Below are 24,311 nucleotides of genomic sequence, written 5' to 3' on the forward strand. Positions count from 1 at the left end.
TGAAGCTCTCCTGGGAAGCCAGGAAGTTTCTGTTTCATTCTCAATAAAAAACCCTTCTGTGACAGAGCATGTTGATACCATGTTATGCTGATGCATGTTTTTCACTAGATTTTTGAGAATATGACAATAGATGGATAAATATGGGGGGTTTTGTTCAAAGTCAAAAGGAAACAATACATGTCTGACAGTCAGAATGACTCCTGCTGATGAATGATCCCTTATGTCTCCATGACATTCAGCTACTAGAGCTCCAGTATCTTCTCTAAGGGTACATTCAACTAAAACTTACTGATTTTCATGGATTTTTTATGTATTTTCTGATTTTTATCAGCATCTGTGCATCCACTACTCAGAGCTCCAACTGCAGAACCTCTCATTAACTCTCCCAAAACACCTGAAATAACTTCTGGTAGGCAGCAAACATTAAATTCAGGAGATCAGATCCTCAAGGTGATCGAAATCACATTTGAGATATTAAGCCTTTGTGCCAAAAAGTTATTAAACAAAATAGGACAAGAGGACCATTTAAGCTGTTCTGAATGCAAGCAGACAAACAGTACTCATAATTGGTTTAAAGTAGACTTTGATCAATTTTTAACAGGATAAAACCCCACCAAGCAGACCTGGGGAAACCCTGAATAAATCTCACCTAAAGGCTACAGAATAAACTCTTGAGAGTAATTTTTTGGCTCAGCAACAGAAATTGCTCATGGCCAAAGCCTAGGTTAAACCATTCCATTTTTCAAAGGTTGAGTTTCTGAACTTTAAGCATTTACTGCCTTCTCACTTAGCTCACTCTCTCACAACAGACTGCAGCTGGCTTTTGCAGTCTCTTCCCCCAGCTCCATCAACTGGCAGAAATCTGTTACAAGATCCTGTTTGTTTGACATTCCTGTGCATGCTCTCTTTTCTCTCACTCCCTCAGATCTTCCAAAAATAGCTGTCATTTCTATCCCTTGCACTAACAAGGCACTGTGGTTTAAAAAGTAGCTCCACAGTGCCATTTTTATACCACAGAGCATTAACTAACATTAGGTACTAGCTGTTATGGCTCACCCCTGGATGTTCAGGAGCTTGGAGGGCTGAAGTGTTTCTTTCTGGAGACTGGGGGCTTTGTTAAATTCTTGTTTATAGCAGCAATGTGCTAATTTGGAATGATACAGGAGGAGACTGCAACGAGATTTCAACCAGCAGAAAGAGAGTGTGGGCTCTTAGCCCAAGCACCAGCCCATCCTCATCAGCTGTACCCTGTGTGAGAGTCACATGGAGAATGAAGGGATATAATTAGGAAGCTTTCACAGAGGTGATCTGAAACTCACTTAGCATCCTAAGCTTTATTAATCTCTCCTTAGGAAGAGGTAAGCAAGAAAATCAAGCAGGGAGGAACAATGTTGTTATTGAGACACAAAGAAAATTCAGAAAGCTTGAGGAAGAGCAGGTGAGAAGGAAGCAATTCCACCTGGCACCCCAGTGTACCTGCACCACAAGGCAGCCAAGAGAGAGGGTTGGGAAGGAATGGAGGTGGGTGCCCTCACCAGAACATGGCTGTGCCAGGGCAAGCACAGGGATCTGCTCCTCAGAACAGGGAGCAAAGAAATGAACAGGTCAGTCTGAGTCAGCTGAGATACTGCAGCAAATGAAGCTCTGTTCTATTGAGCAGATGATCTGTGTAATTTCCAGGATTTATATTTTCCTTTACAGTTGTTTACACAAGCAAAAGGCTTCTGATTTGTCTTCAAAATCCTGTGTAATAAAACTCCAAGAACCTGGTTTGCACAGTGTTTGTCACTGAATGAGAGAGCAGAGGCACCAGATCCCTGTGGGGCTCCAGCAGCCACAGGAGCCTGAGGGTCTGTGAGACACTAAAGGAACACAGAGGCAGCCCAAGTGTGCAGAGCATGAAGTGCACACTGTTGGAAACTTGGAAAATGGGGAATGAGACTCAAACCTGTCACATTTCTAAGCAGTTCTACGAATCTGCTAAATTTATGTATTTTTCAAGCAGATTCTGAATGCTGGTTTTGTAATTTTGCTAAGTCTTGCTTTCACTTTTAGCATTTACCAATGCCACAATGCTCCTGTTCTAATTGTCAGTTGCTAATAATAGTTACATTAACACAATTTTAAACTCTTATGATTGCTTGGAGAAAACATGCAACCATGACCCTGTGATCATTTCTATTTCAGAAGGTAAAACAAGGCAGTTTTGAAACACTGTTAACATCTTCAGTGGAGGCAAGTCACTTTTTCCTTTTGTTGCATCCTAGCCAAGAACCAGGATTGAATTCCTGAGCAACCACAAGTGGTAACAAACATGGACATGGGACAGGACTGCACTGCTGCAGAACTTCCAGCACTGCACAGTGTGATGTTGACAGAGAATCGCCCCTGCTCCTGAATTTCTGTCTGGAACTCCCCAAGAGCTGAACCCCTCCTGCAGGGATGCCCAGAGCAGAGATTGTGCTGCTGGAGAGAGGAGACTGACCCTGGGTGCAGATGAGCAGGGTCTCTCTGCAAAGGGAAGAGGAGACACTGAGAAAGAGGAAGGCAATGAGCTGAAGTCAAGAACTGCTGGAATCAGGGGCAATTTTAGCCTTGCAGAATCTGTGTTACTCAACAGCTGGAGTCTTAACTGAGCCCTGTTTGGAGTGCATGGCACATCCTGGGTGCTGGTGGGACACTGGGGGTTCCACATTCCCTGGGCTGGGTCTGAGCTGGCTCTAAGAACCTCTCAGGCTGACCCCAGAGACCCCATGGATGGAAACTTGGCACATGGTGCTCCCCTCAAGCAGATCTGAGAGGACACAGAAGTTCTGAACCTCCAGGACTTGCTGCACAGCAAACACAACAAAACAACCACTTTGGTCTCTTCCTTATGCCCTGCTGAAAGAGGGAAGCCACTTGTGTTTCTTCATCAATGACTGTGGCTGTTTGGAATCAGCCTGGGAACTACAAAGCCCTCTTTGTTGTCCACACATGCTAATTCCCACTGAACCTGCAGGTAAGATGTACTTCCACAGCACAAGCCATACTGACGTCCTACATAGTGAAGCTTTGAAATCCTGTAATAAGGACTGAGTCTGTTTCTAAAATCAGGAGTCTATCACATGCCTCTAAGAGTTCTCCTTGTTAAATGTCACTGGACTGAACTAAACATGCTTCAAAATGCATCAGGTGTGACCTGAGTGGATGAAATGCATGGGTAGTGAGAATGGAGGGGGGAGAGTCAGAATTTCAGGATTCACCACTGTCTAGGCAAAGTCTCAGTTTGCAACTTGATCATATAGGGGATCCTTTAAGCTAAAACCCACAGCAAACACCCTGCTGGTGTGGCAGTGCTGGCACAGGGGAGCACTCTGGCAAGCCTGTGCTGCTTCCATGCTGGTGGAGTGGCTGATGTGAAATATCTTGTGCTGCTCTTGTGTCACATCCCACCTGCCCACACTGAAGAGAACACACACTTGAGGAGAGCCAACCAAATGATTCTGTGTCCAAACTAAAGGCATTTCCAGCACACACCAGTTGTCATCACTTTTTGCACTTTCCCACATACCCTGAATGCTTTGGGTGGCACTCAGAAGCTATAGCTATGATTTAACAAGATTTTTTTTTTAGACTTTCTCAAATCCAGCTTTTAAAGTCAAACAACCTGGGCTGTTCTACATTATAAGCAATGGAGCTGTACTCAATCCTCTTTCAGCAACAGTACTAAATAAAAAAATTTCATTTTTTACAGCACATCATAGAAACAGCTCAGCTTTGTTCTTTAAGATCTGTAGTGAGCTGGTTCTATCATATTTACATTGCACTCATTGCAGACACACTTGGGTATTGTGACAGTGCTCTAAGGAAGGGCAGATACCAAAAGACAGTGTCATACCTGTGGCGGCAGCGTCGTAAAAACCGCATAATCTTGCGAGCAGCTTGATCCTGCTTCTTGGTAAGCAGACTGCTTCTAAACACAAAAAACCCCAACACTGAAGTGCAGGCAAAACTGGGGAGAATACTACTAAATGCAAGAATAATTATCCTACAAACTGTGATGGTGTTTGAGGGTCCCTAGGACGAGGGAAGAGATGAGAATCTGGACTCCATGTTTCAGAAGGATGATTTATTATTTTATGATATATATTATCTTAAAAGAAAATTATATACTAAAACTATACAAAAGAAAGGAGACATCGGAAGGCTAACAAAGAATGAATAATAAAACCTTGTGACTGCTCACAGCCTCGACAGCTGGCTGTTATTGGTCATCAAGTAAAAACAATTCACATGCTGGGTAAACAACTCTCCAAATCACATTCCAAAGTAGCAAAACATGGAGAAGCTGAAGCTTCCCAGGAGAAAAGATCCTGGCAAAAGGATTTTTCTACAATATGTCAGTGCCAACAAACCACGCTGCATTTCCCACTGGCCTTTGTGAAGCACAGCACCAAAGCAAGACACAAAGACGCCAAGAGCGTCCTCAGCCGGGGCTCACCTGAGTTTCTGCTGCACGATGGTGGCTGCCCGGCGGTTCTGCCTCCTCTTGCCGCACTCCTTGTAGCTGCGGTAGTACTGCTGGATCAGCAGCGCCGCCCGGCGGCTCTGCTGGAACTTCTTCTGCTCGTAGTAACTTCGGAATTTGCTCTGGATAAGAATGGCAGCTTGCGTCATCTTTTTATAAAGTGCATACTACAACAGAAACAGAGAGAAGCTAAGGCATCCCGGTAGGAGCAGAAAGAAGCACGTTCCTACAGCTAAAGACTCTTGAGCTACTAAAATGTGATGAGAAGTTCATGAGTTATCTATTCCCTGACTGGGAATGGTGTAAAAAATGGTGACAGCAAACTGGAACAACTGTGAGATTAGGGGCAGAACAACTTAGTCTGCACCAAGAAAACAGCTATCTGTCTTTCTGCCCGTGGAACAGTTTGATTGGATTAATGGAATCATAGAATAGTTTGAACTGGGAAGAATCTTTAAAGGTCATCTAGTCCAACCACCCAACATGAACAGGGACATCTTCAAGGAGATCAGGCTGCTCAGAGCCCCATCCAGCCAGACCAAAAAGGAGCAGGTTCCTACAGTGAAATACTCTTGAGCCACTAAGATGTGATGAGAAGTTAATGAAGTATCTATTCCCTTAAGAAAATGATGACAGCAAACTGGAACAAACTGTGAGATTAGGGGCAGAACTTAGTCTGCATCAAGGAAACAGCTGTTTTTCTGCCTGTGGAATAGTTTGATTGGATTAATGGAATCATAGAATAGTTTGCACTGGGAAGAATATTTAAAGGTCATCTAGTCCAACTCCACCAATATGAACAGGGACATTTTCAAGGAGATCAGGCTGCTCAGAGCCCCATCCAGCTGCTCAGAGCCCCATGCCTGCTCCTGAATGTCTCCAGGGACAGGGCATCTGCCACATCTCTGGGCAACCTGTGCCAGTGACTCACCAGCCCCATTATAAAATCTTTCTTCCTTGTATCTAATCTGAATACTTCCCTTTCTAGTCTGAAACTATTACCACTTGTCCTATTGCACCAAATGTCTGTCCCCATCTTAAAAACCAAACCCCAACAAACCCCCAAAACCACAACAGTTGTAATTTTAATACTGAGCCTAAGACACAGGCAAAATGCAATCTCATTCGAAATCTGTAACAAGCATCCAATGAACTCACAAATTTGCATGAGCAGTCGCACACTATCCAAATTCCATCTAGCACTGTGATTATTATTATTTCTAGCCCAGTGATTCCTAGTAAAGCAGGCACAAACTCTTAAAAAGAAAATCTTTCTTCTACATCCTTTTCCTCTGACAGCATGCAAGGTGATGACCACTTAACAGAAACCATGTGCATTCATGAATATTTTGAAGTCCTTTTTAAGATGGAAAAGAAGAATTATGTATAGAAGTTGCATTTATGCTACGATAACAGAGGTTTTCAGTGTCTGCTGATCTTATTTTCTAAGTTTAAATAGTTTTAATACTTTCAAAAATGATGTGTCTATTGTTCCTGGATATTTTATCAGCTTTAATTTCTGCTCACTTTATCAGACAGATGAGTAGCAGCTACTGCCATGTACAGGGCAATATCCTAGCATTTCTCAGTATTTTCCACTCTACTGGGAAAAAAAGCCCAAAAGCAAACAAACAACCCTCCCAATATAACCCCAAAGCAAAAAATCCTCCAATATCATCACAAACAACCTTTTACCAAATTTCACTTTTTGGAATTGAAGCAGTCATTAGGAGCAGTTATATTTTGCCATTATTAATTTCTAATTTTTTTGCTGTTTCCTTCTTTTTTCTTTTTAACATTTTTTAATTAATGGATCAGATTGTGATTTTAAATTTGCTGTTTTAAGCAAGTCCACTCATGGGCTAGTAATGGTTTTCCTTCAAAGCGTGAGCCCAGATGGGACTTCTGTGGCTGAGTTACAAACCCCTGAACAGAAGGGTTCAAATACAAAACCATGCCATGAGCTGTGACTGTTCCAATGCAGTCACAAACCTTCACTGCTCAGTGCAGTAACAGATCAGAGGAATAAGGCACAGGAAAGAGAAATCAGCAGTCACTGCACAGACCAGACCCCACCATGTCTGCATGCAGCTCTAAGCCCTGAGGAGCTGCACCCTGTCCTTCTCTTGTTCCTTTCTTCTCTCTGCAAAGGGGATCAGTGGGGATGTCACCTGAGCTTCTCCCCAAAGAGGAAAGCCTTGGGGAGCTCAGTGCCCAGAGCTCAGCCCACTCGTGGTGACAGAACAGCTCTGAGCTGACCCAAACCCACAGGGCAGGGGGAGCTGTGGATGGAGCATCACCCCAGGGCACATCCTCTCCAGGAAAAGCACACCTTGCTTCCTGCTAGCCCTGAGAAAAGCTCATTTGACTCTAGAATCTGACCAGACCAAGGTGTTGCACAGCTGGGAAATCCATTTTTCCAGCAGAGAATTACTGACTGAACAGTTTAACAGTGGCACCAACAACTGTGCCTCCAGCATAAGCAGCAACGTTACTGAGATGCTGGTTTTAGGAACTCAGCACACAGGTATTTCAAAGATGAATGGTCTAAATACTTCAGCAGGCAAGCAGAATGCAGAGGACACTGGCTCACAGGTGGGATAAATGTTCTGTGCCCCACAAATGCCCCAAGGTCAGTAAGTGACAGCTGATCAGGAGCACTAAAGCCTCTCCTATGGAAACTGCTGCAAATCCCTCCCAGCAGCTCAGCCCATCCCGGCTCATGGGAACTGATGCAACTGTGGCACAGCAGTCCTTACAAAACTCCCAGAAAGTCTGGTTTGTCACTGATTTCTCAACCACAGGCATTTATTATTGGATACTATTAAAATGTTTCTCCAAAATGCCAGATTCTCCTTGTTTGTACTGAGTGTGACAATTAGTGACCCAGAGGGAACTGTTTCCAAAATAGTGTTTGTATTTGTATTACCTTCAAGGCTATCCAAGTAAGCTTGGGGAGAAACAGAAAAATACATAGTTAATGTTAGTTCTGCAAATAAAAATGCAAAACAAACCAAAAGACCCAAACAATCTTCTTTCAGAAAGAAGTGATTCCAGGATCCAAGACAAAGCAATTTTCAAGCAGTTTTTGAATGGAATTAAGCTTCCCTACTACAGGAAGCATCACTCCAGAATGAAAGCCATGTGATGGGTTGGATGTGAACCACAATGCAATCACCTAACACTAGAAAGACTTCCCAAACAAATGTTTTTGAGGGCTGTAAAAGAGCATGAGTGTCTTGCCTCCCTTTCTGTTACCATGCTGCCAGGCATTAGACAGATTGTGTCTAGCAGGTAAAGTGTGAAGAGGAATGTGGGCTCTAGTCCTCACAAAAAAAAAAACTCCTCAAAACCAAATCAAAAACCCTCCAAAATGAAACAAAACAAAAAACCCAAACCAACCAAACAAAAAACCACCAACAAAAAAACCTAACCAAAAATCAAAAAGCAAAGGTATCTTCTCTTTCTGGGGTTGAGAACTCAGCCTGAAAACATGTCTCCAACCAGAGTCTGGAGAACAGTCTCAGTCCTGGAAAAACTTGCATCAACCTACAATATGTGACTTCCCATCGTTTAAAAGTTTAGTATGTGCAAAATAAAACAACCTATTTTTCATCTTCACCTTTATCAAAGGCAAAACCAACTTCAATTTCACAATGAAATTTGGCAAGCAACTAGTCAGAGAATCCTCAGGCTGTAGCATGCACAAAGGCCAATATGGAATACATCACAGCCCTCCATCTCACAGCAAAACCACAGACACCATCACAAACAAATTTAAGGATTTCCTCCAAAACTAAGAATCAGAACACAAATCTTCTTCCCTTTTCAATTTTGCCTGAGCAAGGTATTTAATTACTGCATGCTGAAAAGCACAGGAGAGGAACAGTGGGACAATGCCCACTGTTGGGGTGGGCAGGGGTGCATTCATGGCACTCACACGGGTTAATAAGATTTTACTTTCTGGATTACCTGTTTGTACTTTCGGTAGCAGCGCTGAATAACAGCAGCAGCCACCTCCTGCTGTTCCCGGAGAGGACGACCCTGTGGGGACAGAGGAAGGAGCAGCATCAGGCAGAGTGCACCAAAACCCAGCACAGGTGACCTGGCTCCTGTCTGCTTGCAGGGAAAACCTCTCCTGTCAACACTGCCTGCTCCAACTCAGGCCTAGGCATCTCCTGGAGATGCCGCTGCTGTCAACTCACATAAGGAATAAACCTTCAAAATGCATCTTTACACCTAATGGGCAATTAAGCAGAAGCTCTGGGGTACTGTTGGAATTCAGGACATCCCTCTGACTGTCCTGGATTGCCAAAACCCCTGCCAGGTGGCTCAGAGACCTTGCCACAGAACCCAAGACACCTGTGGTTTTGATTATGACCCATGGAGCAAATTGCCAACCTTATATGAGGATCTGCAAGCCACAAAAGTCTAAGCAGAATAATAATCAGTTTGTCATGGAGTGAAAAATAGATTTTTTTGGGTTTTTAGAATGGGAGTTCAGGGGGCAAGATGGAGGAATCTGGGTGTGTCCAGCCTTTCTCCTTCTTCTTGGCCTCCATCTTCTGCTGTGATGGTGGCACTTTTAGATGGGTTTAGAGTAGAAGCTCACTGTCTAACATAGGTATTGGGAAGTTATGGTAAATAGTGTACACGTAGTTTTTAATATAAAAAGATAACACTGCCTGGGGGCAAGCAGAGTGCCTCTGTCTGTCCTGCTGAGCAGACCTTGGCAGGCCAGGAGAAAGAATTTTATAAATAAGAAATAGTAAACAACCTTGAGAACGAGAACTAAAGAGTTCTGACTCCTTCTTTGACTGCTGGGCTGGCAAAAGAGACTTTCTAACTTATCTCAGGGTCACTGTGAGCACTAAAGTCCCAAGAGGGTACTGTACATTTTGAGGATGTGCTTTGTGAGGGCTGCTCTGTCACAGCACGGCATGGCATGGCATGCACATCTTACACACTTCCTACACAGTACTTGTGGGGCAAACATCAACAAGCAAATGTCAGAAGCATTGAAAAGGTTATGACAGAAACCATATTTTTGTCCCTGGAGTAGATATTACCCACATTTTGGTTAGTAACAAATTATACTCTCTCTCTCACACACCCCCATCAAGGAAGACACTGGACATTTGAGCCACATACCTTGTATTTCCTGAATACTGTCTGGACGAGTTTGGCAGCTTCATAGAGTTCTCTCTGCTCATGATCAGACAGAGTTAACTGTGCAAACTCATTTTCTACCTTCTCGCTGGTGGATGCACTCAGAAATTCAGACCAGTCTGCTGCCGAGGGAAGGCTGGGTTTCTCAAAAGCTATTTCACTGATTGGAGAGCCTGCAGGGCTCAAGCTGGTGTTCGAAGAAGGGGTCAGGGGTTCACTATACAGACTTCTGAAATACCAATCACAGTAGGAATTATTGGCTTACAAAGCACTTGGGTTTACATCACAGAGAAGGACAGCAACATTTCTGAGTTTAAGATAAAAGTTTATGCTCCTGTCTCTCTCTCCAAGCAACATCCCACACCCCTGAGCCTGCCTGTCCTGCACTGCACAGATGTGGTGCTGGAGTGAAAACTCCATTCCATGAATTTGTAGATGTGTTGGCAACAACACATCTGAGCATAGGAGTGTGCCTGGGCCAGGAAGGCCAGAACTGAGCCTCACTAAGAACTGGCACCTGCAGGCTGAAGAGTCAGAACATGCTGCCTAGTGCTCACACCACACCAAAACCCAACCTCAGAGCTCTCACTGACCTGATCTGTGCAGCACTGGGCAAGTGATCAACATCAGCAAGGTAACTGGCCAGCCAGCTCATGGTGGTGCTCATGGCAGCACTGTCTGTCCTCTCCACCAGCAGCGACTCCATTGGCACAAAATTCTCTCGCTTGATCCTGTCAGGCGTAGCTTCAATGATGTGCTCTGCAAGTGTCATCATGTTCACCTGCCAAGGGGGAAGGAACAGCAAACTTTAGCTGCCTGAAAGAAGGTGCCTTGTGCTTCCACGTTACAGCCCCGCTTTAGACAGAATTCCCCATTTTGCCCAAACCTACTGTTTGTTTCAACAGTGGAGTGAAGCCCATTAACCAGTGCTCAGTTGATTTTCTGATTCTTCAGACCAAGCACTGCAGGGTTTCATATTCTCTGGACATCTTTTTCCCTTTATGGGGAACCCAAAAGATCTGGAGAAAGGTCTCTGGGCTCTCCCTCTACAGCTGTCACTGCTATGTTATTTCCAAAGGAAAAGTAACATTGCCACTCTTTTGCTGAGATGTGCAGTAGAGTGCGTGAGGACAATAAAGGGACATCAAGAGAAATTTAAAATCTTGGGACAAAACATTGTCAGGAACCCTTCTGAATGGCATCCCTCAGCTCAGCAAGTTTCACAGGAATTTTCAACTCAGAATAAGAACTCTTCTTGTTTTGCAATGCTCTGCTTCACCCATGTTACACCAGCCAGAAAACACCCAGAGATGCCAAGGCAGAATAGGTAAGGCTGTGTTCCCATTACCCATTTGCTCAGACAACCACAGTATCTTTCTCCCTGTGACTACATCTGATATATCTCTCCTGCTTCTGTTATATTTTTATTTCGTCTATTCCATACCTAGTGGGATTCTTCCTCCCAAATCCACTGTCTCCTCCACTCTCCAATCTTTCCTACCTCCTTCCCTCTGAAGTGCAGAGGCCAGACCTGCAACCACAGCACTACCTCTCTCACACTGTCTTCGTAAGGACTTCTGCCCAGTTCCCACAGGACTATTGGGCCACCTGAGTCACATGCACTGCTGTGATTAGGCTCTGCTTTTTCCTTGTACATCTGCAAACAATTTTGTGCATTCTGTATGTTGTTGAAACGTACAACCCTAAATGCTAACCATTAGACTTTATATCTGCACTGAAATTGGAAGAAAGTACATTAACTGTGTGACCACCTCCTTCCTCAAAGCACAATTCACAGCCTCTAGAGGCTTCCATGGGAATTTCCCAAGGTCAGGATCCTCTGTGCAGCCTCCATGCTCTCAGAGACTGCTGATCTTGTATGTGTGGGTGTGTTTACCTGCAGTTCATCCATGTGGTGTAAACAGTCCTCATCCCCTGTGCTGTCCCTGTAGGACAAGAGTTCTGCATCCACCATCTCCCTGTCGGCCATCATCAACACATTCATCTGCTCCCGCTGGCGGAGCCGATGGGCCACGGCCTCCTTCCCCTTCTGGCTCCCAGCCACCTGCACTGCAGACACACCAATATAAATGTCTTTTGGGTTCCATTTGATGCCTGCTTGGCTGCCAGAGCCCCGGTACCCAGTAACTTCTGGGATGTGCTGGGAGAGCTCCCGGCCATAGTCCCTCAGCCCTTCACTGGGGCTGATTGTCTCAGTGGAGGATTGCTTGGAGCTGGAGTTCTGCTTCCTAATGCTTGGCTGTTCCAGGCTCAGTGCAGTGGAAAGCAGCTTCTCTTGCCGGGCTTGAAAATACTCAGGGCTCAGCTTATGCTTTTTGGGTGCAGGGTAATCTTTCTGAGTCTCACTGCTGTAATAGCTGGAAGGTTCTGATCTTGGCCGCCTCAGCTCTGTAAACAAACAGATCAATGGTCAAAACTAAACATGCAACTCACGAGTGCTATAGGAACATCAACAGCTTCTGCCTCAGGCTAAAGTTTGTGCTGTGCTCTATGGACACCTGACAGGATGTGCAAAGGGAGTAACAACCACCCAGGGAAGATACTGTCTCAGCCACTCCTAAGACACACAAGCGTTTCCAAAGCAGGCATTCACTCCTCCTCCTGATGCTTATGCAAGTGTATGCAGCACCAGAAAAGAATTAATCATGGACAGCAAGGCCACAGGTGGAACCTGCTGCCCAGGTGAGCTCCTCACCCCCACATTTTCACACCTTAAATGTCAGCAAAACAGAGCTGAATGGATGCTTTACCTGTGTTTGTACTGGAAATCACTGTGACTCCCTTCTGGGGCTCCTGAGAGGCAACAAGCTCACTCTGCCACTGGGACACCCAGCTCTCTGTGTTGGAGTCTGTGCTCGAGGGGCACTGAATCCTGGGGTTCTGCCCAAGCTGAGTTTGCTCATCTCTCTGCAGCTGCTCCAAGCACTCTGCCAGCTTGACGTGGCCCCGGGAGCGAGCGATGGCCAGGGGCAGCCTGCCCAGGGAGTCGGGGATGGAGATGGCGCGGCGGTCCCACTTGTACAGCACCACTGCTGCATCCATGTGGCCCAGGGCACAGGCCCACATCTAAAGAAGAAAAGGTAATAACCCACTGGAGACATGCCTTCTCCTGTCTTGTTAATCCCAGCTCAAGGAAAAACTCTTCTGATACAAAACCATGACATGCTCAAGGGCAGCAGATCATGTTTATAAATGTTCTAACCCAACCCAACATAGGGGACTGAATATATGCTATTCTCTCCTACAACAGAGAAACCTCCAATTGACAAATAAAGCTGACAGTTTGGTTTCTTCTGTTTTGAGTTCTTTTAGTGGCATTGACATCACTGCAGAGACAGAACAGCTTCATACACAAAGGAATCTCCGAGATAGGAACATGCAGTCAGGACCAAAGGTTGGAAACCATAAAATCAATACTCAAGTTGTAAACTGGCAGTTCTGGTTCCATCTGTTTTGGCTTTTTGCCTGTTTAAGTTCTCAGTCATGATTTCGTGACTCCAGAGACCAAGACAGTTTATAACTTTACAACCTCTACAGTTAAACAGTCACAGAGGACAATGTGAAAGAAGGCGTGTAAAGTCCTTTTCACACCCTGATAGTGGAGACTAGATTCTATGTAAAACACTAACCAGAACTATCTGTCTGTCTCCTTTCCTCGTGTTTCTCAATGACAAAGTTTTGTTTTGTGTGCCCTCTCTCAACAAAATGCCAGGAAGCTGACAGCACTATGCCTTACCATTTACACAGCAGGAACATCCACTCTACAGAGAGTGAAACACTTCAGGAAAATGACACATCAGAAAGAACTCCCCAAAGTGTCCTCAGACTCTCTCAGAAGTTTCAGACCCTGCTCTTACCAGAGGAGTGCAGGAGAAATGATCCACATTCAAAGGGTCAACTTCCAGCTCCAGATCAATGCTGTCTGCATGTTTGGTGCTGCAGGGAAAACAAGAGAAGGAAAGATGCTCTGTAACCATGTCAGTATCATTGTCTAAGCACAGATTTATCCAAAGCTCTGTATCATAGAGAAGAGGTCACACACACGTATTTACTACATGCCCACAACAGGTGTATTTACTACAGACAGTGCCCCCACCACAGGCATGAAGAGCATGATAGATCCAGCAATTCTCAAGAGACAGGTCCCATCAGATCAGGGCATGGGAACGAGTTCAAGGGCTTGGCTCTTTGTACAAGACACCCAGAAATGTGGACTGAGCAAAGTTCATAGATGCTCCTGCCATGCCTGTGCTGACAGCCCAGAGTCCAAGGCTGGGTCTTACCGCCACTTGATGAGGGTCTGGATGAGGGTAGCATAGCCCTGGGCAGCAGCCAGATGGAGCAGGGTCATTCCTCGGAAAGTCTTTGAGTGGATCAAGTGTTTGGACTTCGCCCAGCACGCGCGACTCATCATCTTCTCACACACCACCACCACACGGCTCTCAAAGCAGCTGCCCAGGGTCCCAGTCCCAGAAACGCACTGGAACACCACACACATCCCAGTTAACCACGGAGAGGAATGGGAATGTGCCTCTCATTGACTGAGTGACAAAACTATCCTTTGTCCCCTCAAAAAGAAGCCCAGAAGTTTCTCTCCTCGATTAGGTGAAAAAGACACCGCATAAGACCTTGGGGACTTCACCTCAAACTTAAGGATAGCTAATCAGACAGAAGCCAAGAAGTCCCATCTAAACAATTTACTAGAAAAAGAAGAGAACACAGAAACTAATGGCTTTTGTGAGGTGTTTTACCAGAAGCGAGAACCTCTTGCACCTAGCTCGGTTTTTCTGTTTGTTATCTGGCCTTTTATTAAACCTTGTTGTTTCCAACACTGCAACAGAAGCCATCCTGATGATTTTATGCCTCCAAAAGTAGCTGAGCTATCTTAGGTGAGTAAAAGACCTCCAAGAGTTTATGAAACCTGGCTCAAAGAAGCTTCTATTACTGAGAGGAGCTGCAGCTTGCCCTGAACAGGCAGCCTTCCATTCCTACAAGTACTGAGACAGTGGCAAATGTGACCAAAAACCAGCTGCTGTTAGACACCCACAAACTAGACTTGTCACTTAGGACAAACTATAACCCTTTCCAAACCCCACCTCACAAAAAAACCTCTGGTAAGAAAGCATAAAGCTGTGTCTGGACACAGAAGGGTTCATACCTGCACCTGTGTTCCACTGTTCCCATTCCCATTGCTCCCGCCTCCCACTCCTTGTTTGTGTTGCTGGGAGCCTGTCATTTCAGCCATTCTCCTCTCCATCTGCTCCAGTCGCTCCAGTATGGACATCCTGAACTGGTTATCTGGGTTGGAGAAAGCCACAGTAAGGACATTTCCATGGAAAGGAAGCTCAAGTCACAAATAGCTATTCTGGAAGTGATAGAGGAGGTTTGCTCCACTTGGAAATGCACACACACACACACTTTCTCTTCATCCTAGTTCTTCCACCTCCTGCAGCAACCTTTTAACTGCAATTCCAGAGAACTTCCTTACAGAAACTGACAGAAAAATGAGAAATGCAGGCAGAGGACAAATCCCTTTCCCTGTGAATCCAGCTGTAGGCACACAATACAAGGGGTAATGCAAAGTCTTTCAAAACACAAACACTAAGCAAATATTCCCATTCACTGAGCATTTCAGTAAGATCACATCTGCCATTTTACAGTCACCCCTCTACTTTACAAGGCCCTGAATTCAGCTTGGCCTGCAACCTGGAATCATGCAATAATGGTATCTGGAAGAAAAAGACACCTCTGCTTCCTTCTGTGCTTAGGAAAAGTAGCCTTTAACAGGGCACTTGTTCCTTCCCTGGCAGGCTTCCTTTCTTGGAAAACAGCTTCAGCCAAGGGCCAGAAACAGAACCACCACAATTTGGAGTATGGGCACTGACAATCCTGTAACACCACTCTGAAACTCTGGAGCCCTCTGGTCCCTGCAGAAATCTGTGTTACTGATTTTCCCCTCATTGCATTTTAACACAGCACTATCCTACAGCTCCTAAGGCTTGAGTGGTGGAGCAGGGAGGTTCAGACAGATTAACAGATCATTGCTGAACTGATCCCACAGAGATCAGCTGAGGGAATGATTCTCTGGATAGGGCCAGTCAGTGCAGAGGGAATGGCTGCGAGTGCAGAGCTCCTTCTGCAGTTTCATGCAGCTCATGTGAAGCTGGGCAGGCCTGTTTTGTGTATAGGGAACATTTAATGAATCTTGATATCATGCTAAGAGCACAGGTAGCAAACTCTAAGGGAGAGACAACCCCCATACTGTTCAGTTTCATGCATCCATAGAGATGGTGGTGGTGCAGAACACTCATAAACCCAGAACCACTCCCAGTGACAGCAAAAGGAGCGTGTGCACCAAAATAGACACACTCTGATGAGGTTTTAAACATGTCAGTCTTCTCCAAGAACACAGAGCCCTCCCTGGAAGGCTGTAGGAGTATTCTATGCTACACTGAGGCATAGCCCTCAGTAGAAGGTATTGGAGAGATGTGGATCCCTGCTGTACTGCACTAAGGACAATATTGCAGACCATTGGTACAAGACAGCTCAGCTCCAGGGGCTGGAGACATCCCCTTCTCACCAAGAGGTTGCTGTGGTCTGACAGCAGGCAAGAGCTCCACTCCCTCCTGGCCAGCTTCAGCATCCCCCTCTGGCTGCTCAAGGGCCAGGGACAAAGGACTGTGGCCAGCACCTCCCATCTAACCTCATGTCAGAGGTGAGCTCACTAATCCAAAAGATTTATTATTAGTGCCTTACTAATCCTTCACTTGTCCTGTTAATTGCAAAGCCCCTGGGAAAGGACTGGCAGCTGTATCAGCACACACTGCTGGTACTCTGAGGGCCCTGTCCCTCAGCTGTGGTCAGCACACAGCAGCAGCAGCAGCCCCGTTTGCCCAGCAGATCTTTGTTCCAGGAGTGCTGCAGTGTGCTGCAGTGCAGTCCACACCGCTGTCTCCTCCCTCCCCATTGCCAGGCAGAGCACGTCCACTGCAGAGACTGGCACAGACCTGGCCCTGCTGAGCTCCTCTCCCTGAGAAACACAGCCCAGGCACCTGCAAAAATGGCCACACCTGCCCTGCAGGGAACAGGGCTCCACACAGGTAATGCCACTCTCCCTAGATGGCTACCAGCACCTGCATTATAGAGCTGAGCAGCAAACCACACTGGGTATCACATCTGAGCCCTCAGAACCTGTATTTGTTAGAGCTGAGAGCACCAAGCCACACTGGGGATCATACCTGAACCCCCAGCACCTGCATTTATTAGAGCATCAAGCCACACTGGGTATCATATCTGAGCCCTCAGAACCTGCATTTATTAGAGCTGAGAGCAGCAAACCATACTGGGTATCACATCTGAGCCCTCAGCCTTGTACAGGCACAAGCAGCATCTTTTTAAAAGAAGAAATTTGGCTCTAAGTGGAGTAATAAACCAACAAGCTCAGGGCTGCAAATTCTGGGGTTTGTTCCTACTCATTTAGGGGTCCACAGAGAATAATTCTGTACACCTGGACACACAGTGAAACACAGAAGTACAGATTACTATTTTCTCCCCATTTTTTTTTTTCAATCTGGAACAGAAATGGATGGCCCTATGTTTGTGATTGTTTTCCAGGCTCTTCTCTCTGGGCTTTATGATCTGTAATGAGTGAAGCCTCCACCGTTCCTGATCCCAAAGACACTGAGAACTTCCTGTCAGTTTTTGTCAGAAGACTGAAGTTACCAAAGGTATACCTGTCACCCACCAATGCCCCCAGACACCAAACAAAACACTACACCAAAGAAATGAAAGCAGGGAATTTTTCTTAGGAAACAGAATCCAAAACATCTGGTGCTCCCAGGTATTCCTATTCAGACACCTGGCAGTGCTCCTGGAAATAACAAGGGCAGGACTAACCAGATCAGGCATTTTAGAAATATGCTGCTATTGGTAAAATGGGAAGTAGAAACAAACATTCTGGAGCACCAGCACAGCATGGCCAGAGCCCTCCCTGTGTCTAGAAGAGACCACCAGAATTCACCCAGATCAGGGTGTGCCCCCAAATGAAAAAGCTCCAGGCAGCAAATGAGCCAAGTGGGGCAGTGGAGCAGGGAAGGTGCCCCCATGCATTTCCCAGGGGACCAAAATCACTGCCTAAGCAAACCATAACTGATGACAATTCCAAAATTATTTCTGTATAGTGTTTTCATCATTCTGTAGTGTCAATTACACCAAGATGTCCCTTTCAAAAGGAACCCTGGTCATTGGAAGTGCATGCACTGCACTAGTCTACAAAAAAAAAAAACCACAAGAAACTAACAACAACAACAACAACCCTACAACAACAAAACCACAAACATTAAAAACCCAAACAAACAAAAAACCAAACCAAAAGACAAAAAAGAAAAAAAGGGAGGGGCAGAGAGGGAGTGGGAGAGAGAACACCTTCCCCCAAGGTTTCTCCTGAACTCAACAATGAGGCAAATGCTCCTTTCCCACCCCAGCCCTGAACACACACCAGATTAGCAGCATTTTGGACCATGTCCAGCCATTTCACACACTGCTGATGAGCCAACTGATGCACCTTGCAATGCCTGAGAGAAAGGAGAAGGGCTACAACAACCACAGGGCTGAACATTGCAACTCTGAGAAGTTCAAGACCTTTCATCCTTTGTTATTTCTCATTTTTCTCTCTTCCTCACTTCAGGGGGTCTCTGCAGGGCCACCTGCTTAACAGGCACTGAAGTTACAGGAACAGTTTCCACATTCTTGTCTTTTACAGCCAGCAGAAGATCTCATGACAAGCAAGTCTCTTGCAGTGCACTGAAGATGAGAGCTCAGCAACATAAAGATCACTGTCCAAATAAGCTTTTCTCCTGATACATTGTACAGGAAATCTAAACAGCCTGAGCCCAAGGAAATGTCTTGCACTGGGAGCACTCTCACTCTGTCCAAAGGCCACAAAGATCCACATGGATACAAACATAATCACATATTTAAGGTTTTGCCCAAAAATTATTGTTTTGATGATAGAATTTAAAATTTTTTAGCGAGCTAAAAAGTTAGACATGCAAATTTGTGCATTTATTGAGTTTTCCCACTACATATCAATCTCAGAAACGTTTTAATGTTCTTTAGGTAACTACAGAGAGTGTTTCTCAAGTGTTCTTCAAGGCTTCCTCCACTAAGGCAATGAAAATAACCACATTTCTGTATCTCCAGGAGACAGAATAATTTCACAGAAAATATTCTGAAGATTGTATCTTTCATGGGAATTATCTTCTTCAAATTCAACAATATCAATATAACACCAAAATTACTTCTCACTATCTTCCCCTAGCATAACAAGGAGAGGTGGTGGCAACCTGAGGGGAGCTGAACTGTCCCAGCAGAGAGGGACAGGGAGGAGCTGCCTGGTCAGATTTTGACCAGTACTACGCAACTGGTGAGAGTTTCATAATCATTTCCCTAAAACACAACCCATCTTTCAAGCTTCATTTCCATCTGCATTGTGAGAGAGCCTACTACTGATCACAGTAATGACAGCAGGTTATGCACTGGATTCATCTAAAGGTGCAGAACAATTCTGCTACAAATCCTCTAAGGTTACATGGTTGTTCATATCAGCCAGCATCTTACAGAGTTACAGCCTGTATTAGTTATATATAACATAATGTACAGTTATATATAACATAACTGTACAGTTACACACAGACAACCTGGATATTGTTTAATATTACTTTTTTTTTTCAGGGTTGGTTTAATCCAGTGGCGTTTTCTTAACCCAGAATCCTCCACAATGAATTTAAAGCACACCTGCACCAACAGCTCAATAAGCCACCACAGCAGGCACAGAGAGTGGAAAACACAGGGAGCAGAGGAGTTAGTTTAATCTTCAGGATTCTGGAAGCCACACCTCCATTTTCTCCCTCAGTGCTCTCCAATAAACACTGACTTTCCTCAGTAAGGATCTGAACAGATGCCAGCCATTTACGTGCCCAAGTTTTCACTGGAGGCTGCAGGAGCACGTGCCTTGTGCAGCCTGGTAACAGCTCCTGGTGCACAGAGCCTGCTCTGACAGGGAGGATCAAACACAGCACCTGCAAACACCTCACCTACAGCCTCTGCACAGACCTCCCCACTGCCTAACCCAAAAACTCTTCCAACAGCAGGATTTCTGGTTTTGAGCTGTCCCCCACGGGCAGGCACAGCTCAGAGCACTGCCTCTGCCCACACTTTATTACAACAGGTAGTAAAGGCACACCTCCATCAATCATCAGCTCTGCACTTCCTTTGTGTGGTACCCAATGCCCAGGACACAGAGCTAAGAGAATAGCAAGGCACAGCAGTAAGGGACAAGCCCTCCTCTGCCTAACAGGCCAATTTTAAGAAAAGAGCACAGAGAGCTGCTTTTCTAATCTCTGCACACTGCTGTACCAGACAAGAACACATCCCAAAGGATCTTCAGTCCTTTTGCCAAGCAAGCTTCAAGCAGCAAGAAACTGTCTGTGCCACACATGACCTGGCAGTGCAGCCTGAATTATTACAGGGAAATACTGCTGAAAATACAGATGAAAAATTAATGGGCAGTTCTCAGCAGCAAACAGTGTTAACAACACTTGCTCTTTTTTCACATTTTCCCCTGGACATCTGGATGTTTTTAACATGCTGCCCAACCAAACTGACAGACAGTAACTGGTTAAAAGAATTAAAGGATGAAGGTCCATGACCTCCTGCACATCCCACTGGGGCTGCATCTGCCCAGCATGGAATTATTGCCCCACAGAATTCTGAACACTAGCTAACAGTGGTGTGCAGGACCTGCCTGTTCCCAAGCACTGTGCTCAGATACCCTGGTGTGGAGGAGCCACTCTGAGGGCTTTGGCTCTCCTATGCTGTTCCTTTACCAGCAGTTTCTGTGTTAAATCATCCCCTGCATGAGCACACACAGACTGAACTGAACAAGTGTGACAGCTGAGCAATGTAAAAAAAGCCATGCAGCATGAAGACATTTTTCTGTTTTGCAGAGCAAGCCAGAATTCTCTCACCACATTCTCTCATACAGCACAAGCTGTGGGTGGGGATGGAAGCAGTCTAAGGCCACGTCACTCACACTACCACTGCTCTGTTTCTATTTTGCAAATCATCTGTCACTGGTCTACAAAATCTTGCTCAATTCTTCTGTACAGCACAAATCCTGAACATCTTTCATGCTGCAGTAACAATGTGATCATTTAATGCTGATTTCTGAGGTGGCATTATTGCAGGAACAACTATTTCTGAAATAAAACTGTGGTTATATCCTCAGTGCCCCTTATTGCTTAAAGAGAGACCCTCTCCTTAGCAGTAAGTTATTATAGGTCATGGTCTCCACCAGCAAATGAAAGCATTCTAGGATGCATGCATATCTATATTAATGAGGCAGGTCACTTCCAGGGCTTTTGATCAGTGAGAAATGCCACAGAACCGAGGCATGAGATGAGGAAAACACAGTATTGTACACTCTCAGCCTGAGCAGCAGCTGAAGAAACTCCATGAAATGAACACTACTGGACATGGGCAGGAATGATGAAGTCATCCAGACCTGCACACACAGGTACAGTCAGTGATTTTAAGCCATTAATTCACCTGCCCAGGCATGATTTCTTACTGTCAACACTTGCCCCATAGTTCTTCCTGTGCTATAGGACTCTAGCTATTACTCCCATGCCATCTGGGATTACTCTGTTTCTCTCTGTAACCCCCAGTGCCCCCTCAAAACTGGGTACTTCTCTACTTTATCATGCCATTACTAGAAAAGAGAAACAAGAGGGCTGCTCAGGCTGATTTCTTCCCCAAGTGGCAGTCTCTATACCAACAGCAGTAAAGCACTTGCTGCCCTATTTTTCAGGCTTCTCTTCCCCAGGGCTTAGGGAGGGCAAGATCTTTATGCTGTCCAGGAACAGCTGCTTCAGGAAACAAAGGAAACTTTTAAACATGCCATGTGTACTTTACAGATTTTAGAGGTAGGGCACACTGCTAAGGACATAGTTTCTTGTGCTGTTTTGTAATTTGTATAAAAATTTGGCTACCTAAGGTCAGTCTCTATATCTCAGGTCAGAAAGCAGCCTGACAGGTGTCAATACTATGAAAAATGTACAGGGGAAATGCTTCTGGGTGTATGCAAGAGCAAAAGCCTGGGAGAACGTGCTGTGCTGCTGCTCACCTGCCCAGTGCTACTACCCAGGGCTCCTGGAGATCTCCTCCTCCTAGGGCTACATGCTAAAGGACTACAGACAGGAAAAAAGCATCTCATGCCACACATGCAGTATCTGTGCTTACAGTGCTGTGTATGATATTTATGTATGCATATGGTAACAATTCTGACCCAAGTTTTCCCTCCTTAAATCTGCAACCTCAAGAGTCAAAATACTCACTCCGAAATCACCAGACTGAAGAGCAGCATGCTATAAAATGGCCTCTACTTGCTGCAAAGTTAGATAAATAGGAAAACTGAAAGCACTGGAACAGGTTCAGCTTTGCTGGAAGCTTTCACCAAGTCTGACGTCAGTCATGTTTACCCCATCTAAACTGCGAGCAGTCCACACAGTCTCCCGAAGTCCTCTTCCCAATCCTGCTCTTTCTGATACCGTGGTGTGGAGCAGCCGTGTGTTTCCAGCATCCCTAAGATCCCCAGGAAGCTCTGGGCTACCGACCTCCTTCTGTGCCTTCAGCTCAGCACACGAGGCTGCGAGCTGCTCCGATGCAATGTGTCCTGCCGCACACGTGATGCTACAATTAAAGTGCTGTCACAACTCCGAGCCTGCATCGCAGCATCACCCGGGAGGGGCTGAGGACCAGCAGGGCAGGGCGAGCACATGAAAACAGCACCGCGTCCCACGGCTGGGGGCACAGCGAGCAGCAAGGCGTGCAATCGTCGTGGAAGTGCAGCACAACACAGAAGCATGCAGATTTAAACCCAGACAAGCACTGCGCAACACTTGAGCCTGCAATACTTACTGAAAGCAGTACTTTGTCACACGTGCGCATCCAGCGGACCCCTCCGCAGTCCCTCTACCTGCTTCCAGGTAAATAATGTGACAACACCTGGCACCAGAGGACTGACCTGGGAGTCTATAAGGCATCGGCGGAGGCTCCAGCCAGCATCTGGCGCAGACCCCGCAGCAGGGGCGGGCAGAGCAGGCTCCCCCCAGACCTGCTTGTCGTCTCTCGCATCCTCGCAGCCAACTGGAGCCCCGGGGTCCTGTCGCAGCGCCGGCGGCTCTCAGCGGTGCCACCCCCGCGCCCCGGCGGCCGCAGCGGACGGGCTAAGGCTGGCTGGGCTAAGGCTGGCCGGCATAGCCGGGGCTCGGGGCGGCGCGGCCGGCCGCGGCGGAGAACGAGCCCGGGCGCCGTTCAGCGGCCGCGAGCATGGCAGCCCGAGCGCCGGGGCCGCGGTGGGCAGCGGGCTGCGGGGGGCAGGGGCCGGCATGCGGGGACGGACGGGCCGCTCCTCGCCGCGGGACCGGCGCCGCCTCAGAGCCCGCGGCGGATCGCGGCCGGTCCGCGGCTGCCGCCCGCCCCCCGGTTCGCCCTGCGCCGTGACAGACACCCCGGGCGGAGGCTCAGGCAGCGGCTGGGAACCGGCGGCCGTCCCGGTCACCCCGGGCGCGCCCACGGAGCCATCACCGTGCCCGATACCCTCTCACACCCCCAATCCCGGGCGGCCGGCACCTGCCCCGGGCACTCCGCAGGGGGAGAGCGCCCAGACCGCGCCGCAGGGCAGACAGCAGTGGGGCCGGTCCCGCCGCCGCCGCCGCCCTCAGCCCACGCCGGGGCCCCGCGCCGCCCTCATGGCGGGAGGCCGGCCCGTCCCACGGGCTCCCCGCCCCGCGCTCAGCGATCAGCGCCGGCCCGGTGCGGCTGCGGGCGGGCGGAGGCTGCCGCCGCCTCCCATTGTCTGCGCGGGGCGGCGCGGCCGGGCGGGCCCTGCCCCGCTCCCGATCCGCTCCGGCACCGGGCCCGCCCCGGCCTGACGTCACCCGGCCCCATTGGCGGCCCCGCCGTGTTTACAGCGGCCCCGCACCGGGCACCGATCGCCCGCCGCCCCCGGAGCGCCCCGCGCACCAGAGTCAGCCCCGGGACGCGCCATCCCTGGGTCACCTTCCCGCTCACACCACAGCTCTCCTCATTTCGCTACACACACAGTACTTGTATTTGTACTTATTGCTCTAATAAGGTAAATCTGTGGAGCGGTAAAACCTGACAATTTCTGAGACTGTGCGGTCCCACCATCCACAGGAATCACAGACCCCCGGGCAGCAGGACACGTTCAGTCATCGGCCTGAGGAATCCGATGTTTGCCCGTGAAGTCAGGCTTGCTCAGAAGACAAAGCTCAGCATAGGAAATGAAATATTCCTTGCCTCAATTCGATCATATTATGATCAAAATGGAAAAGGACAGTTTGGGAAATGCAGTCAGAGCAGTAGGAGATTGGCTTCCTGAAACAGTGTCCTTAATAATAGCGTGGGAAAGGAACAAACCACCAAACACATCTCAGCAGGAATATAAACAGAACTGACAAAGGCTTCACACCACACAGGAGTCAGTGCAGGGGAGGATGAATAGAATCTCAAGGAGTTTACTGGATAG

General features: G+C 47.0%; 1 protein-coding gene across 3 annotated transcripts in view; it reads right to left on the reverse strand.

Annotated features, from left to right (window-relative positions):
- CAMTA1 (calmodulin binding transcription activator 1) overlaps positions 1–24,311 on the reverse strand; it is a 241,787-nt gene that overhangs the window by 11,206 nt on the left and 206,270 nt on the right. The window contains exons 1-12 of one of the 3 annotated variants that reach the window (XM_058818598.1): positions 22,785–22,905; positions 14,859–14,998; positions 13,984–14,180; positions 13,558–13,636; positions 12,451–12,766; positions 11,577–12,088; positions 10,273–10,460; positions 9,662–9,908; positions 8,483–8,554; positions 7,440–7,460; positions 4,484–4,677; positions 3,881–3,955 (exon numbers count right to left, since the gene is read on the reverse strand). In XM_058818598.1, the coding sequence (XP_058674581.1) occupies positions 3,881–3,955; positions 4,484–4,677; positions 7,440–7,460; positions 8,483–8,554; positions 9,662–9,908; positions 10,273–10,460; positions 11,577–12,088; positions 12,451–12,766; positions 13,558–13,636; positions 13,984–14,180; positions 14,859–14,998; positions 22,785–22,803 (2,060 nt within the window). In that variant the 5' untranslated portion in view covers positions 22,804–22,905. Of the gene's footprint in view, positions 1–3,880; positions 3,956–4,483; positions 4,678–7,439; positions 7,461–8,482; positions 8,555–9,661; positions 9,909–10,272; positions 10,461–11,576; positions 12,089–12,450; positions 12,767–13,557; positions 13,637–13,983; positions 14,181–14,858; positions 14,999–22,678; positions 22,906–24,311 lie in introns of those variants that run through there. The other 2 variants (XM_058818599.1, XM_058818600.1) reach the window with 2 other exon arrangements.

This window comes from Ammospiza caudacuta, chromosome 22, assembly GCF_027887145.1.
Source record: "Ammospiza caudacuta isolate bAmmCau1 chromosome 22, bAmmCau1.pri, whole genome shotgun sequence".
In the NCBI taxonomy this organism is placed as follows: Eukaryota; Metazoa; Chordata; class Aves; order Passeriformes; family Passerellidae; genus Ammospiza; species Ammospiza caudacuta.